This window comes from Clupea harengus, chromosome 16 (genome assembly GCF_900700415.2).
Source record: "Clupea harengus chromosome 16, Ch_v2.0.2, whole genome shotgun sequence".
NCBI lineage: Eukaryota > Metazoa > Chordata > Actinopteri > Clupeiformes > Clupeidae > Clupea > Clupea harengus.
The window spans coordinates 23429475-23444738 of NC_045167.1; the positions used below are offsets into that span (position 1 = coordinate 23429475).

General features: G+C 43.8%; 1 protein-coding gene across 3 annotated transcripts in view; it reads left to right on the forward strand.

Annotated features, from left to right (window-relative positions):
- pthlha (parathyroid hormone-like hormone a) overlaps positions 1-13574 on the forward strand; it is an 18253-nt gene extending 4679 nt beyond the window's left edge. The window contains exons 2-5 of one of the 3 annotated variants that reach the window (XM_012838251.2): positions 3945-4637; positions 5212-5331; positions 12058-12597; positions 13414-13574. In XM_012838251.2, the coding sequence (XP_012693705.1) occupies positions 5225-5331; positions 12058-12574 (624 nt within the window). In that variant the 5' untranslated portion in view covers positions 3945-4637; positions 5212-5224 and the 3' untranslated portion in view covers positions 12575-12597; positions 13414-13574. Of the gene's footprint in view, positions 1-3562; positions 4638-5211; positions 5332-12057; positions 12598-13413 lie in introns of those variants that run through there. The other 2 variants (XM_031582441.1, XM_042710124.1) reach the window with 2 other exon arrangements.
- Positions 13575-15264: the final 1690 nt, after the last annotated feature.

Consider the following 15264-nt stretch of genomic DNA (forward strand, 5'->3'; position numbering starts at 1 on the left):
TTGTGTGCTTTCTTTGGAGGCTACCCCCTTTATAATCAAAATTAGGGTTCTTTTTATATACAAACAAAGTCTGCAGAGTGAATAACGCAGTCTGTTTGTTATTAGACGGACACTAATGACTGGAAGCCCCTTGAAAACCCATATTCAGATATATATTACATCACCAAACACAGACCACATGCTAGCTTGCAGCGAATGATTGATGCCATTCACAATGGGCTGTAATACACTGAGACAGCAAAAAAAAAGCACTCATCACCTATATGTATAACATATATGTTCTTTAAGGAATGGTTTTCATTACATATCAACATATACTCCTAAACTGTCACAATGAGAAAAAAATCACGGACAGAATGTGTGATATGCTGAGTAACCAGCCAACAGAAATATTCACACAAATGTACTTTAAATACAGTGGAGATAAACAAACAACTTACTTTTAAATTGTAGAAATTTGTCTGTGTGTCAATGTTTATCTCACTGGATTCGTGATGTATGCAAGGCACCATCGCACAGTCGTACTGTCTGGTGAACATGCCTTAAAACACCAAATCTGGTTTTAATTTTATAGAATATGAAAGAAAGAAAGAAGATGCTGAGAGACTGGCGACGAAAGACAATGACTAAGGGACAGACAAAGAGTGAGAGAGAGAGAGAGAGAGAGAGAGAGAGAGAGAGAGAGAGACAGAGGGAGAGTGTGAGAGAGAAACAGAGAGATGGAGAGTCAAGGAGGAGTTTGATTTCAGAGAGGTGGTAGTCAAAGTGGAAGTACACCTGGAGCTTTGCTTTACTGCGAGGATGCCGGAGATATGTGCCAGCAGCATCACGGTGAAGGAATCTCCAGAATGCCCTTGAAGTCAGTGTGGGTGGGACAGTAATGAGAGAGAGAGAGAGCAGTGAAAGTGGATTAACATCACCCAGCAGTCTGTAGAGAGCCGACCTGACTCATGTTTCTGGGAAACCATGAAAACCAAAATCGGAGCTGTCGAAGGGGCTGGTTTTCCTTTTAACGTGAAATATTATTAAAAAGCTGAATGCATTGTCAGTGTTTAGGTACAAATACTGACTGGACCAGATTGTAACAAAATCAGTTTTTTTTCTTTATCTTCTCCTATGTTACTTCAGTAAAAGTAAAAAAGCTTCTCTCCCAAACGCAAGCGCGACCTACTCCTCCAACTCGTGAGATTCACCAGCGTTAGTTTTTCCCCCCTTCTATGGGTAAATTGGTTATTCTTCTCATGGGATGTTGGACCCACTTAAAGAATGTTGCCCTTTTTTCAAAATCTTGGAGGCCATCCATGACATTAGCTAAACATTTGGGGGAAAAAAACACAGGGCTTGCCGTACTTCACTCGCACCACCTCAGGAATACGCTGGGTTGATGATGGCAGATTCGGATTAGCCAGTCCAAACTCAGGACTGATTAAAAGAAGCTGGAGGTAGTGGTTTTCTAATGCTCAGACGCTCACAAGCTTCCAGTGCTTTCTAATGCTCAGACGTCATATAGTGTGGGGGGAATGCATACACACACACACACACACGCTCTTCCCTGAGGTAACCTCTCAGGCAAAATAGATGAAGCTCACGGCACTCCCAGCATGCATTGAGAGAGAAAAAAAAATAAAAAATACAGGAAGTGAGACAAACGATGTGGCAAGAATTCCATCGCCGTATGCTTTTCTTTTTTTTTTGACTGACAGGGCTGAAATATCAGCAACACATTCCTTCTCTGGAGGCACAGCATTGGCCTGGCATAAACGAAGGACAGAAAAAGCAAATATGTAAACCGTCTGAAAATATATATAATGCTGTGAGTGGAAATAGTGGAGATTTTTTGAGGTCACGATACAAGATAGTGATCATTCGCCAACGCCTCTTCACAAAGTGCTGCTGTGTCTTGGCATAAGAAACACGCGTTAATGAAATCAAGGCACCAAACTGCCCTGGACTTCTTCTGCCCCTTATTATAAATTGTTTGTCCAGCATATGCTGCATTTTTATCATAAATTAAAAAAATTACCATTAAAGATCTTTCATGGGCTGATGAGAGACATATTTTATAGTGAACAAAAGACACCCAAGTAACCAATAAGGTGTCATTTAGTTCACCGTAATATACGTTACTTACAGTCAGACTTCCCTTGTTGGTGTTGCCACACAGGAAGTCCAATCATAACAACGTCAGTAGCATCAGTCACTAAGGAACCTAACGCAACAGGCCAGCTCATCAGTGGCGAGTCATAGACGCCTGTCTGAAAGCCATAACATCATAGGGGTCCAGTTCCGCCTGGCGTTCTCGCTGTAGGCACGGACCTGCCAGAGCAGGTCTCATTCCGATACGTTTCGCAAAATGTCCTTAAGGAAACGCACTCAAGAGATGGCACAGACGTGCCAAGTGAGACGTCTCTGCTGGCAGGGGCCTCAGCACGGGCACCGTGTGTGGCATTCAAAAGGCCATTCAGGTCTTCAAGAGAGGGCTTAACAGACTTTGGTCACTTGAGATGTCATACAAGATAAAGATCATGGCGCTGTCAGAGCCTAAAACCTTAAGATATCAGACATGCTCATACATCCTAAAGCAGACAGCCTAAACTGCTAAACAGCCTAAATTTCTTATAGATGAGACCATCAATAAAGTTTGAAAAGGAGAGCAACTGGGAATATTAGGAATATAAAAATATAAAATATAAGTAGCTTATATACAATATAAGAAATAAACATAATTTTTTAAAAGAAATTATAAGTGCCTAGTTAGTAAATTATTACTAACAACAAATAAGATGTTTTATTCAGTAATCACATCCTCCAACCAGTCTAATGTTATTATGTTTCTCTAATATTGTCATGGAAGCAGCCTTTCACTCAGATTGCTGCTTTATGACCTCACTGAAAAAAGCGGTTCAAACGTGTGTGAAGGAAAAAACAGCAGATCATAATTAACAGCCCCCCCGTCTCTCTTATAAGTCATCGTCAGAATTCAAGAAATACAGCCGCGCAACTCCAGTGTGTTTTGCGAACTAACAAGAGATGCCATTTCGCATGTGTCCAAACGCAGTTCATCACTGAGCATTAAATTGCCTCTTTGGGGTGAAAAGAATCCTGTGAATTTCTTCCAAGTGTGTCCTAGGGAGTCAGGCATGCAACACAGGTTTCAAGACGTGTGAGCATGCAATTTCGGTTTGTGTGTGTGAGTGTGTGTGTGTGTATGTGTGTGTGAGAGAAAAAGTGTTGAATAGACAAACCGTGCTTCATCATTCGTTGTCTACTCTTGATACACACATGTGAACACCCATACAAGTCACACACACACACACACACACACACACACACACACACACACACACACAGACAGACACACACACACACACACACACACATACACACACACACACTTCCAACCACTCTGTGCCTGCAAGTGCTGCTTGGGCGCCACCTTCTTGCCATAGATGGTCTCTGTCTGTCCACCCCTTACTGTCTCTTTTTCTTCTCTTACTTTCAGTCTCTTCTTAACACATTCACTTATTACGAATACACACACACACACACACACACACACACACACACACACACACACACACAAACACACACTCCCCCACATACACACACCCTACTCTAACCCACACAGACAGAACTTCAGTGCTTTATGTACTCCCCATTGCGAAGACTCTCTTTCACTCTCTCCCTCTCTACAGTCAAAGACCTGCCCTCCCCCCCCTTCTCTCTTCCTTCCACTCACCCTCTCCTCCTCCTTTCCCTTCCCTTCCTCCTCTCCGTATCTCCCTCTAACCCTCCCTCTCTTCCTCCCTCTCCCCCTCCTCCTCCTCCTCCTCTCCTCCCCTTAACTTCCAACCTGCTCGGACAGCATGCTGCAAACCCCTCTCCCATCACTCACTCGCTCCTGCTGCCTCTATAACTGGCTGGCTCCCTCTCTCCTCCGGCAGAACGGAGAGCAGCAGCTGAGCGGAGTGGATCTCGCCTCCTCAGCTCCTACTAACTGCTACACCTGGAGAACAGCTACAGCTTCAGCCACAGAACATACCAGAACGCTTATCCAGCAACAGAAGTACAGATATATCACTCCATCCACTTTTTTTAACAAAAAAAAAAAAAAAAACTTGGACGCTCTTCACTGTACTCGCTTTTTTTTTTTCTTCAAAGTTTTTTGGCATGTTTTATTTCCATCGTTCAACCCAGGAAAAGAAAAAAGAAAATTTTGGAGGAGAAACAAGGAGAGGAGAGCAATTTTAAGAAAAAAAGACAGAGAGAGAGTGTCATTTGGAGATAAGGAGGACTTTGGATGCATTTCTGTTGGGATAGTCCCATAGACCATTAGACCTCCTCTGACAGTGTGGTACTGAGTTTGCAGGCTTCTTCATCCGAGAGGGGCATTATCACCTGGATTGACCTACAGAATCGAACTGATTTTTGTTTTTGTTTTGTTCTTGAATTTTTTTCTCCCCTCTTTTGCACTTCTTTGTTTCACCACAGCTTGCTGGAAACATTTGTGAGAGTGAACCCTCTCCCCGTCTCTCTCACTCCCTCTTTCTCTCCCTCTGGGTCTGTGAGAAAAATAACTGAACAGAACAGAACTCAACTGACCAGAGGCCGTGCAGGACAGACAACGCTTCGGAAGAGTAAGTCTTCTTTCAGTTGATCCCTTCTTCCTTTTGTTTGTTGGTTTTTCATGAGGCAAGTTGGGGTTTTTGTTGTGGCAGATTGGACTTGATGGAATTCTCCTCTTTTTTTTAAGAATCTGAAACATGCTGGACTGTTTTAAGTTAAATAAGCACTGTAGTCATACAGTCTGAATTGGCAAGACTTGACTTACCCGACAGGAGAAACATGTGTAGTGGGAAAAACAGGACAATCATTTATTTAGTGGTTTAAATAAATAGTTTCATTGTCTGTTTGCAGTTATTTACCAGAAATAACACCATCCCTCTGTGGGCTAGATTTACATTTATGAAGTCATGTTTAAAACCTAACACACACAAGACCTTTTTCCTGAAAACTTTTTACGGCTTCAGTAACATTTATGTTTTTAAAAAGATACAATAAAAAACATTAATGAGACATATTTACCCCAAATGGGGGCATTTTGTTCACTAACAATTACAAACAGAACCATGCAATTATCACACCATTCTCCACTTTAAATAACAGTGTTTTTTTCCCTTCTTCTTTCCCTCTCTCTTTCCCCATGCACAGGACAAGCAGTAAAATGTTCTGTTCAAGAAGACTTCTCCAGCAGTGGTGCTTGGCAGTGTTCTTACTGTGCTCTCCTGTGCCACATTATGGGAGGCCCATAGATGCTCTCAGCAACAGAATGTAAGTCTGTTTTTTTATTGTTGTTGTTGTTGTTGTTGTTTCTGTTATTGTTTTCATCCATTAATTCCTACTTAAGATTGGAAAGTTTCGTTTTAATATATGCCGAGGCATTTTCAGTAAAACAAAAAATATAAAAAAATAACAAGTAATTAAAAATCTATAAGTACAATTATTATTATTATTATTATTATTATTCCATGTCAACATCACTCCACTACACAGTGGGAGAGCGAGTGGGTAGCCTCTAATAGGCTGGAAAATATCCTCATTTGGGAATCGTGCCGGCAGCTGTTTTGATAGTCTGCGCCCACCTGCATGTTTACTTAACGAGTGGGGGGGGGGGGGGGGGAACCCTCCGAGTGATGGAGCGCTGTAGCAATGAGTCTGGAGCCTTATACCCTCCCCTGGCCGCCCGCCGTCAGCCCCCTCAAACTCCCAACCCCCCCCACTCCTTCTGCTCCTTCTCTGCTCCGTCTCCCTCGCGCTTGTTTAGGATCCCTCTGCATGTCTCAGTCTGCCACCTAGACCAGCTCTCAGTCGGGGCGAGCAACAGGGTGAAGTTTGCGGACCACCTGCTAAAAACAGAAATGCCCTTGTTTGTTCCCTCGGCGCCCCACCTCCCAAACACCCCTACCCCCCCCCCCCCCAAACTGTTCTGCCCCTCTCAGCCAGCTGCCCTCTCCTAGCCACCTCTCTCCACCTCGCTCAAACCCCTCAGCATGCAACCCCCCCTCTAACTCACCTCCATGATACCCACCCCCCAAACCCCCTACCATCACCTCTCCCACCTCCATCTCCACCCTGACTCCACTTTGTTATCCGTTCACACTGGGCCCCGGACGGTGTCTGTTTTCGGATAAAGACGAGTCTGAGCAAAGAGAGAGGGAGAGAAAGAGTGGGAAGAGAACGGAGAAGGGAGGGAAATAATGCTGATGCACTACTAGGCGGCAGACCAAGCCAAACGCGGCACTCCCGCTGAAGTATATTATGCCTAGCAGTGTAAACCCTCTTTCAAGTTTCAAAACCCCCGAGCCGGGGCCCAGAATGCAAAACATGCGCCGAGAGCTTTTCCCTTTGGAAAGATAATCTCCCCGCAATGTTTGTCCGCGTGTCCGCTCTGCCAGTGGCTACCCCCTTCGCCTCGAAATCAACTTTTAATGAAGCAATAGAGGGCCACTGTGAGAGGATGTGGGAAGGAGAGGGCAAGGTGGTGGATATTTTAGCCCAGCAGGGCATCCCCATAACGTTGACACATCTGTGGAGCTTTGTTCCTTGTTCCTCTAAACGCAGAGCTTCTCATACGGTGGGGTCGGCTCTGCAAGGCCCTTAACAGAATCCACACGTCCCCCGTCCCCCACCCCACCCCACCCAGTAACATGGGAAAAGATCACATCTGAAACGGATTTGGTTGTGGCGGTGTAAGTTGTTGGATGTCTCAGGGACAAGGTTCCTTAGCAAAGAAGGGCGTCTTAAAAAAAGGATATTAAAACCAGGCTCCTGTTAAGCCGGGAGAGTGTGTCATCTGTAACAAGAGGGATTTCTGTGAGAAAGGGGCTGGCAATAATGCTTTAATGGGGCGCTCTAGTCTAAACATGAGACTGGGGATATTGAGTCGATGCTTATCGCTGTGTGGGGGGTCTCGCCGAGCCGGGCTCCCACAGCCGAGGGTGTGAAGGCAAACACTGTGTGTGCAGTGCAGTTAACGGGACTTTGTGGAGTTAATGGGGAGGATTTTGGATGGGGGAAAAAAATTTAAATCATGAATCACCAGAAGCAGCCGAAGATAAAAAGATATCTCGGAGGAGTAGATGCTCCCAGTCTTTCTGTACTCTGGAAAAGTACTAACCAGAGTGGGAGAAGCTCCTGTTTTTGGCCGTCGGTAAATCGTCCATGAATGGTCACTGGGGAGATGTTAGAAATTCACCTCTAGTCCCTGAGCAACGGTGCTGCCAAATCGGTCACTAATTACTTTACCAGCACCTTATTGATTGCACATGACGGAAGTGTTACTTTTTGAGGGAATTTGGGGAAAAACTGAGAATCGCTTTGAAAATAAGGCTTGAAGTACATTTGTATGTTTTTGTAAGACTGAAATTAATCTTTTAAACATGCATGGATAACAAAGATATATACAAGTCATTAAAAAGGATCGACTTCAATTTGTTTATTTTTCCTGCACCTGGAGCACTGCATAGGCATGTTATTAGCCACAAGATATTTTTACAAATGTGTTTCAAATGGGATTCATACATACTATTATCTGAAGCTAAGGATCCATACCTATTCAATGTTAGGTCATATACCGATTCATAATGCATGCATCAGCAGTTGGGACTGAGTAATCAGTGGAGCCAGCAATGCACCACCAAACATCACTCAGTCAATCAGCATTTGGCTTGACTCGCGTCCAAGTCAGTCATCAGTCAACAGAAATCACACAGTTAAAAAGCAGGCAAAAATGACTTGTATTGTGGTTGGGGTTACACATGGAACTCTCTACCTCTCTCCATCTCTCAGTCTCCTTGTCTTTCTCTCTTACCCTCCCTCCCTCCCTCCCTGCTTTTTTGTATGGCACAGAGAAACAGTTATCTTCAGGTAGGCCAAAGAGAGAGCGAGAGAGCGAGAGAGAGAGAGAAACATCTGTTGGACGTGTGCCACCTCAGGATGTATCGAGTCTTTTCTTTTCTTCCCCCCTGTTTCCACCCCTCTTTCTTTCTCTTCTCTAGTTGTGCCTCGGGGAATGTTTGAAGTGAGCTTATTAAAAGTAAAAACAGAGGGCGATCATTTTTCAGAGACACTCCTTCTCCCAACCCCCTCAGAGTTTTGCAAGCGAGCATTACAGGAAAGATCTGTATGCATACAAACAAAGCCACTTTCATTAGGTCTTATCCACATGCACAGTAACTTTCAATGTTTTTTTTTTTTTTATTCAGGATCAAAGTCCATTGTTCTAGTGATCACTATACAGAAAAATACCCCGTTATGAAACCCTCCTTCCCCTACTGTTTATCTATTCTTGGGACAAGAAAATCATTTTCTGAAGGCGTTCCAATCGGCGAGTATTGATTTCAAATCCGTCTGTTGACTTTCACAGTCGTGAGATTGTGCTGTAATGTTAAACTGTGTGAGTTTTTACTCGTCAGAACAAATCATCTGAACCACAGGCCAATTATGACTTTCCCATTAACTATGATATTTTTCTCCATTAAACCTCAGCCCGTTAACAAATCTGCGAAAAACTTCTCACACCCTCTCAGACAGACATCACCACCAGGCCCTGAGAAAATACGAGCTCGATTTATTTGCTCTGTCACCATCTCACACACACTGTCCTGTTTGTTATTAGTGCTGACTTCAAATGGCACGACTCTGGATCTTAGCAGCCATGTAGGTGCCTCAACCCACACTATGCAGTTCTACCCCTCCACTCCACAGGTCTCCAGTACCTTAAAACAACACGACGAGATGCAACTGGAGGCGTTTTCTTTTTTTCTTTTGTCTCAGGGCCTGCGGCCAGCTGGTCTTGGTGCTAGACCTGCAGATGAGCTCGCTGAAGAACCGTGGGCCGGTGTGCTCGGCTCCTGTTGAGTGTGTGTCGCGGCGGTCGAGCTCTAACCCCATTTTCTTTGCGTCGTATTTTCCTAAGCATTAGGGCCGGAGTAACGAAACACCGGGGCCAGGCGGCGCATGAAAGGCCGGGCCAATCCTCCGCTGTGCTCTGTATCTGAAATGATAACACAGCAGGGCCGAGAGGCTCCGTGCAGCTTCTGTCCAGGTGCTCGGTTGGACTAGAAGCTGAGTCAGGCTTCCCTCTTTCTCTTTCTATTTTATTTCTCTTAGTCTCACACTCTCTCTCTTCTTCATTCCCTTCCTTCTCTCTTTCTCTATTGCATGTGCCGATAGGACAGTCTCTCCATCTCTTTCTTTTCTTTTTCATTCCCCTTTTCTTCGTGACCGACCCCCAACCACCACCCCCCACCACCACCACCACCACCATCTCCCTCTTACACTACAAGTGTCAAAAAAGGCCAAATTAATTTTAGTGGTGCAGGGTTGTTGCCGTATCCCAGGGGTTACTTTCTTTGCACCGTTGGACTTAGCAGCCCCTCACATTTTCATGGTCTGTCAGGGCAATGTGTGGACGTTGGGGCGGTACAGGGTTGGGGCACATTTTGCACCCTCCGTTTGCCGCTCTGATTGAGGTCCTACAGCCCAAACTCTGAACGCTCACGCCCCCCTTCCCACTGCCTGCTTTCTGCCCCCCAGCGCTCCTTATGCATTCACTATAAACACTATATCAAGGAGAAATATGACATAATATCATATATCTGTCCACAACACATGAGGAGAAATATATAAAAGTGGCTGGAGCAGAACTTCAGTTAGGACCGTATTCTTCTAGGTTCTCTCTGCTATACATCACTACTGTTGAAGGCTTGTCTTGTTTTTCATTCAGCAAAGGTATGGGGGGGGACTTTAATGTAGCAGGGACAACAATGAATTTCTTGTCTTGGCCTTCCTCGAAAAAAATGCTTGATTGTTTATGTTTTATAATTTGGAGCCTGTCATCTTACCCCGTCCATTAAGCTATCTATGGACACGGCACAACTGGCGTTCGGCTTTTATAGCAATGATTTGCGCTCTGAGGGTATTTTACACTCATAAATCTGTCCCGAATTTTTGGAAGATAATGAAAAGTGACAGTAGCGAGGGCTTGCTCTCTGCTCATTTAGAACTCTGGTGTGACAGTGTGCATTATTTAGGAGACGCTGGATTGTTGGGGGGAAAAAAATAAAAACGTCTTTTTCCAAAGAAAGGAAAACTCATCTCACGTCGCTTGGCAAGAGTGACCATATGTATCAATTTAACAAGACTGGAAAAAAGGGATATTTGCTCCATTATAAATCATGCTGAAGTCCGATAGCCAACGATTTCATATTCATATTCAGGCTTTTCAGCTGTTGGCAGATGAAAGTTAAAGTGGAGTCGACAGAATAGCCGTTTACCTGTCACTCAAAGAGACAGCAAAGTGATGGAAGCTATGGCTCGGGCCTTCGGGCCACATAAGGTTCGATTCCAAAGTTGTTTGCGTTGTAAGGTGAACATGGTGGAGAGTGTAAGACTGGGAATGGAAAGACATTTTTACACATTTTTGATTGTATACCTGCATTAACCTAGCAACACGCACAATGGTACAGAGTAGTGTTCAAATGTGAACTGGTTTAGTGAGCACATTTCTAATTCAAAACCAGAATGTGAAATTCCAATTGTGTCAAATTCAGATTCATGATATGGCACTCAACTTATTCCAGAAAACGCACAAAATGACTTTTTTCGGTTTTGTCTGTTTCCAAATTGGCTGTTTCAAGCAGGTCTGGTAATTCAGAAAACATATGTTTGCAAAGTTACCAGCATCAGTTGAGTTGAATTTGCCGAGTATTTTAAGCACACAGGCAATTCCTGGACATGCTGGAACTTGCTCCCTACCTGGATAATGCATGTTATATATACACACACACTGCCATCTACTGGTGTGCTTATGAGATTTTTTCCATTCTCCCTTTCTCTTATTGGAGGTGAAAGACCTCCGCCAGGCAGTTCAGTGAGGCTGGTCTGTGACCACCAGCAATCTCCAAAGTAAAAGAGTGGATATTTTGAAATACCACTGAATTATGCTTTACTTTGGCACCTGGGAGACACCGGCTCAGTGATATGTGTAATTGTTTCAAGACGTCTGGACGGTGTGCCCGGTATCCAAATCCACACAAGGCTGCTGTGGGACTGCAGTAGGCAGTAGCTGTCAACTGTCTAAGGGTGGAGGCGCTTGAAGTTCCATTTAAAAAAAATAAAAAAAATTAGTTTGATTTAAAACTGGACGAACTGTACGGTTACTTGGAACTAAGGCTGAGAGGATATGAGCTATTTTTGACTGAGTTTATAATCATCTCTGAGAAGGAACAGAGAAGAGGAACTCCACTGAAAGCACTCACTGTTGATAAGACTCCAGTACTCTCTTTGACAAACTTTTTTTCTTTTTAAGAGGGAGAGAGAGAGAAAACAAGACTACTACAGATGTATATTGAGGCAGTTTTCAGCCCCCTAAACACCTGAAAAATCATCCCTCTTAGCCAGCTCCTTCACTGAAGGTGTTTCGCATCACCACTTCAGATTTATTTTAGTTAGACACAGGGATCTGGCAAGGCAAGCCTTTTGGGTAAATACAGTATCACCAAGACACTGGACGGAGGCCAGGTTTTCGCAAGCCCACATTGCTTTAAGTAAAAGCACATTGAACGAGCGACAGGGAAAATTCTGCAGGGGGTCCATCATCAGCATGCTCCGTGTGTGGGGTATTCTGTGAGTGTGGGGAAGTCTGTTTGTATTTGTGTGTATGTGTGTGTGCGTGTGTGAGAAAGAGAGAGAGAGAGAGAGAGAGAGAGAGAGAGAGAGAATGTGTGTGTCTCACAGATGGGGGCTTGTAATTATAGAAATTCAAACACACACAGGGCTTGTTGACTGCGCAATTTTGGGCACAGTACCTATTACTCTAAAACCCCAAAGTACAGTGAAAGCTCTGTTTGCCAAGAGCCCTGTCAGATACAATAAAGCCATAACACTTCAAACTATTTGGTCCCGAGCTGCGTAACGTCAAGCTGCATATTTCTGCTCTCCCAACGTTTCTAACCGCTGGACTCATTCCTTTGCCTTTCCTGTTCTGTCTCCCAGGAAGCGCTCAGTGACCCACGCACAGCTGATGCACGACAAAGGCCGAACGCTGCAAGACTACAAACGTCGCATGTGGCTGCAAGAGCTCTTGGATGTGGTCCACACCGCCGAGACCCGTGAAGTGCCCGTCCGGACTGGCGTCAGCAGCAGCAGCGGCGCCGGGGTCGGGTTGGGCGTCGGAGGCGGCGTCAGCGCTGGCATGGGGATGAGCCTGGCGACAGGAGGGAGCACCCTCCACCCGAAACACTCGGGGGGCAACAAGAACATCAGCTTCCGGCTGGAGGACGAGGAGGGGACCAACCTTCCGCAGGAGACCAACAAGTCGCAGACGTACAAGGACGCGGCGCTGAAAGTGGCCGGAAAGAAGAAGAAGAAAGGGCGGTCCGGGAAACGGCGGGAGGGGGAGAAGAGGAAGAGAAGGGCACGATCGTTGGCGTGGGCGCGAGCAGAAGAGCCTGGGAGCGGCTACCACCTGGAGTGGCGGCCATACTTTGACCTGCAGTGGGCACTGCACTAGAACACTGTCAGTATTTGACAACGGTGAGTGTCTAAACCATACCTTGATCATTTTTTCAGATTCAGATGAGACATTCTAGATATTGGTGAATTCCTTTGGTTTTCACATGTCAATAGTCTTTAATAATCATCCGAAACTGCCAGTTTAAACTGATACATACTACTCCTCAGAGAGCCTCTTGCAGCCACACACACACACACACACACACACACACACACACACACACACACACACACACACACACACACTCACACTCACGCACATGTACATGCATGCATGTACACACATGTATGCACACACAGAAACACTCAACGGTGCACACCCAACCTCCCAACCTTGTCATTTTGTGCTTCCGCACTAAGGAACCGGGGCCCTCTTTGATGTTAAGTAGCGGGCTGTTTGCTTAGTGGAAGGTGTCTCCTCTGCATAATTGCAAACATGTGTCTGAATCCCTATCCACATTCAGCCTATCCACAATACCTCAGGGAAAGTGATGGTGTATGAAGTCCCAACAAGCCCCAAACATGCCCACATTCTCCACAAACACAAACACACACATACACACCGAACACACACACACACACACACACACAGCTGGCACTGTTTAAACCCATCAGTGTTGATTCAAAACAGACCTTGTCTCTAAATCTTTGCAGCCTACTTCAGGTTTTATGAGATACTTTTTAGAAGTTACGGTAGCAAAGACATTGTGAATGTTTTGTTAAAGAACAGTGTAGTTCATGGTGGAAATCTAATAGTTTTATCTGTTCAAATTAAATTGTTTTGTTAAGGAGAGTCATGTGAAAAAAACTGACCTATTTCCCTCTTTTCTCTTGTAGAAACGAAAGGACATTTCAAATGGACACCTAAATACTCATGTTGCAGTATTCTGTAATAGTGATTGTTTGGAAAGTGATGCGGAATATATTTATTGTCTGTAAATATTCTCAACACACCAGAATAGTAATAATAATGACAATAAAAATATGATAAAACCTTATTCAATGCTCCAAGGGGCTACAGATTTTGATCTTTGTGAATACTTCCTTTTTTGTTAGGACTATGCCAATTATAAATGTCAGATTTGCGGTAATTTATTTTGTTTGAATGGTGTATTTATTTTGTAAATGTATCAAGGTGCTGCTGACCTTCTATATTTTTGTACCATAATGCACTTTAGATATATAAATATAAATATATAAACAAGTACTTTTTTTGTTAATTGACTTTTGTGGTTTGATTTCAATGAAGAAAAAAAAGGTATCAGTTAATTCAACATGTGTTAGCCTGCTCTGTGGCTTGGCTATAAACGCTGAAATAGTTCATTGTCTTGCTTTTTTTTGTTCTTTTTTTGTCTGTTTGTTTGTTTTGAGAAGGTTTGGGGTGGGGGGCGGGGGGGGTGTACCATTTGTTTTCTGTTTCCTTGCTGCTGACCAGGACGTCCCCTGTGTCGTCCACAAAATCCAGTCAAGTGACTCGGTTGGGTCATCAACTATGTACATTGTGCTTTCAAAGTCCTTCTCCTCTTCTTCTTCCTCTTCCTCTTTCACAAACTCATCTGTTGCCCCCTGGCACTCGGTTGTTTTGTGTTCTTGCTTGTTTCAACACCAGAGTTCACTCTGTACATAAAAATGGATCACACATTATCGACTCAATGTTGTTTGGCCCTTGCACTGAGAGAACATCCCTATATTGAATGGATTAAACATTTGACAGTTACCTCTCTGAGTGTCTCGCCTCTTTCATGGCCAGCTTGATGGACCATTTTTTGTTTTGGTACCAGCATAACCTCATCCTTTGTATATTCACTGGCTCAAGATAATAAATTCCTATTTCAGGTCATGTCCTTAAGCTTAAAGGTCCAGTATGTAGGTAGTGCTGTTGAAAAGTGAAAGAATGTTTCTCGATACCCAATCACATGGTGTAGTCTGATTCAGAGGGAACAGCGAAAGGTCTCCTAATATGCTTATGCATTTTATGAATATTGATTCTTTATCGGTGTTTATGTATTCATTCTATGAATATTGATTCTTTATCTCAGATGTTAAGAAGCTCTTGAAGACCCAACTCTTCAGAGAGCACCTCCCTTCCTAATACTTAACTTGCACTTACAGTAGTTACATTCCTGCACTTTTTTCTATTTCTTATGTAAAATAGTATATATTCTTACGCTAGGTCTCTATTGCTCGTAGCTTGATTGTTCTCTCCCTTGTACGTCGCTACAATATATTGGATAAAAGCGTCTGCTAAATGACTAAATGTAATGTATTCATTCAACGGGCCTTAAAAAGGTGAAAAAAAAACGTCATAGAATGCCAGAAACAAAGAAAAAGCAGAGACATCATATTGCCATGCAGAATTACATCATAGTGAGAATTAAAAGATTCTTAAGAATTTTTGTTTTACAAAACACTACACTGCACCCTTTTAACAACAGTTTTCTAACATTGAAAAGTATTACACCAGAATTAAGCAATATCATATGAGTGAGAGTGCGGTTGGTTAAGGATATCCTTTGGCTGTAGGCACGAGGCCGGAGACCAAGGATATCCTTTATCATCCCCATGAACACGAGTGCCATATTGCTTTTACACAACAGTTCTACTACTATCTAATTGAGTTACACCAGAATGTGTTATTCTTTCCCGTTTATTTTGATTGTGTTTAATTCATTCTCCACCCCCAAAAAA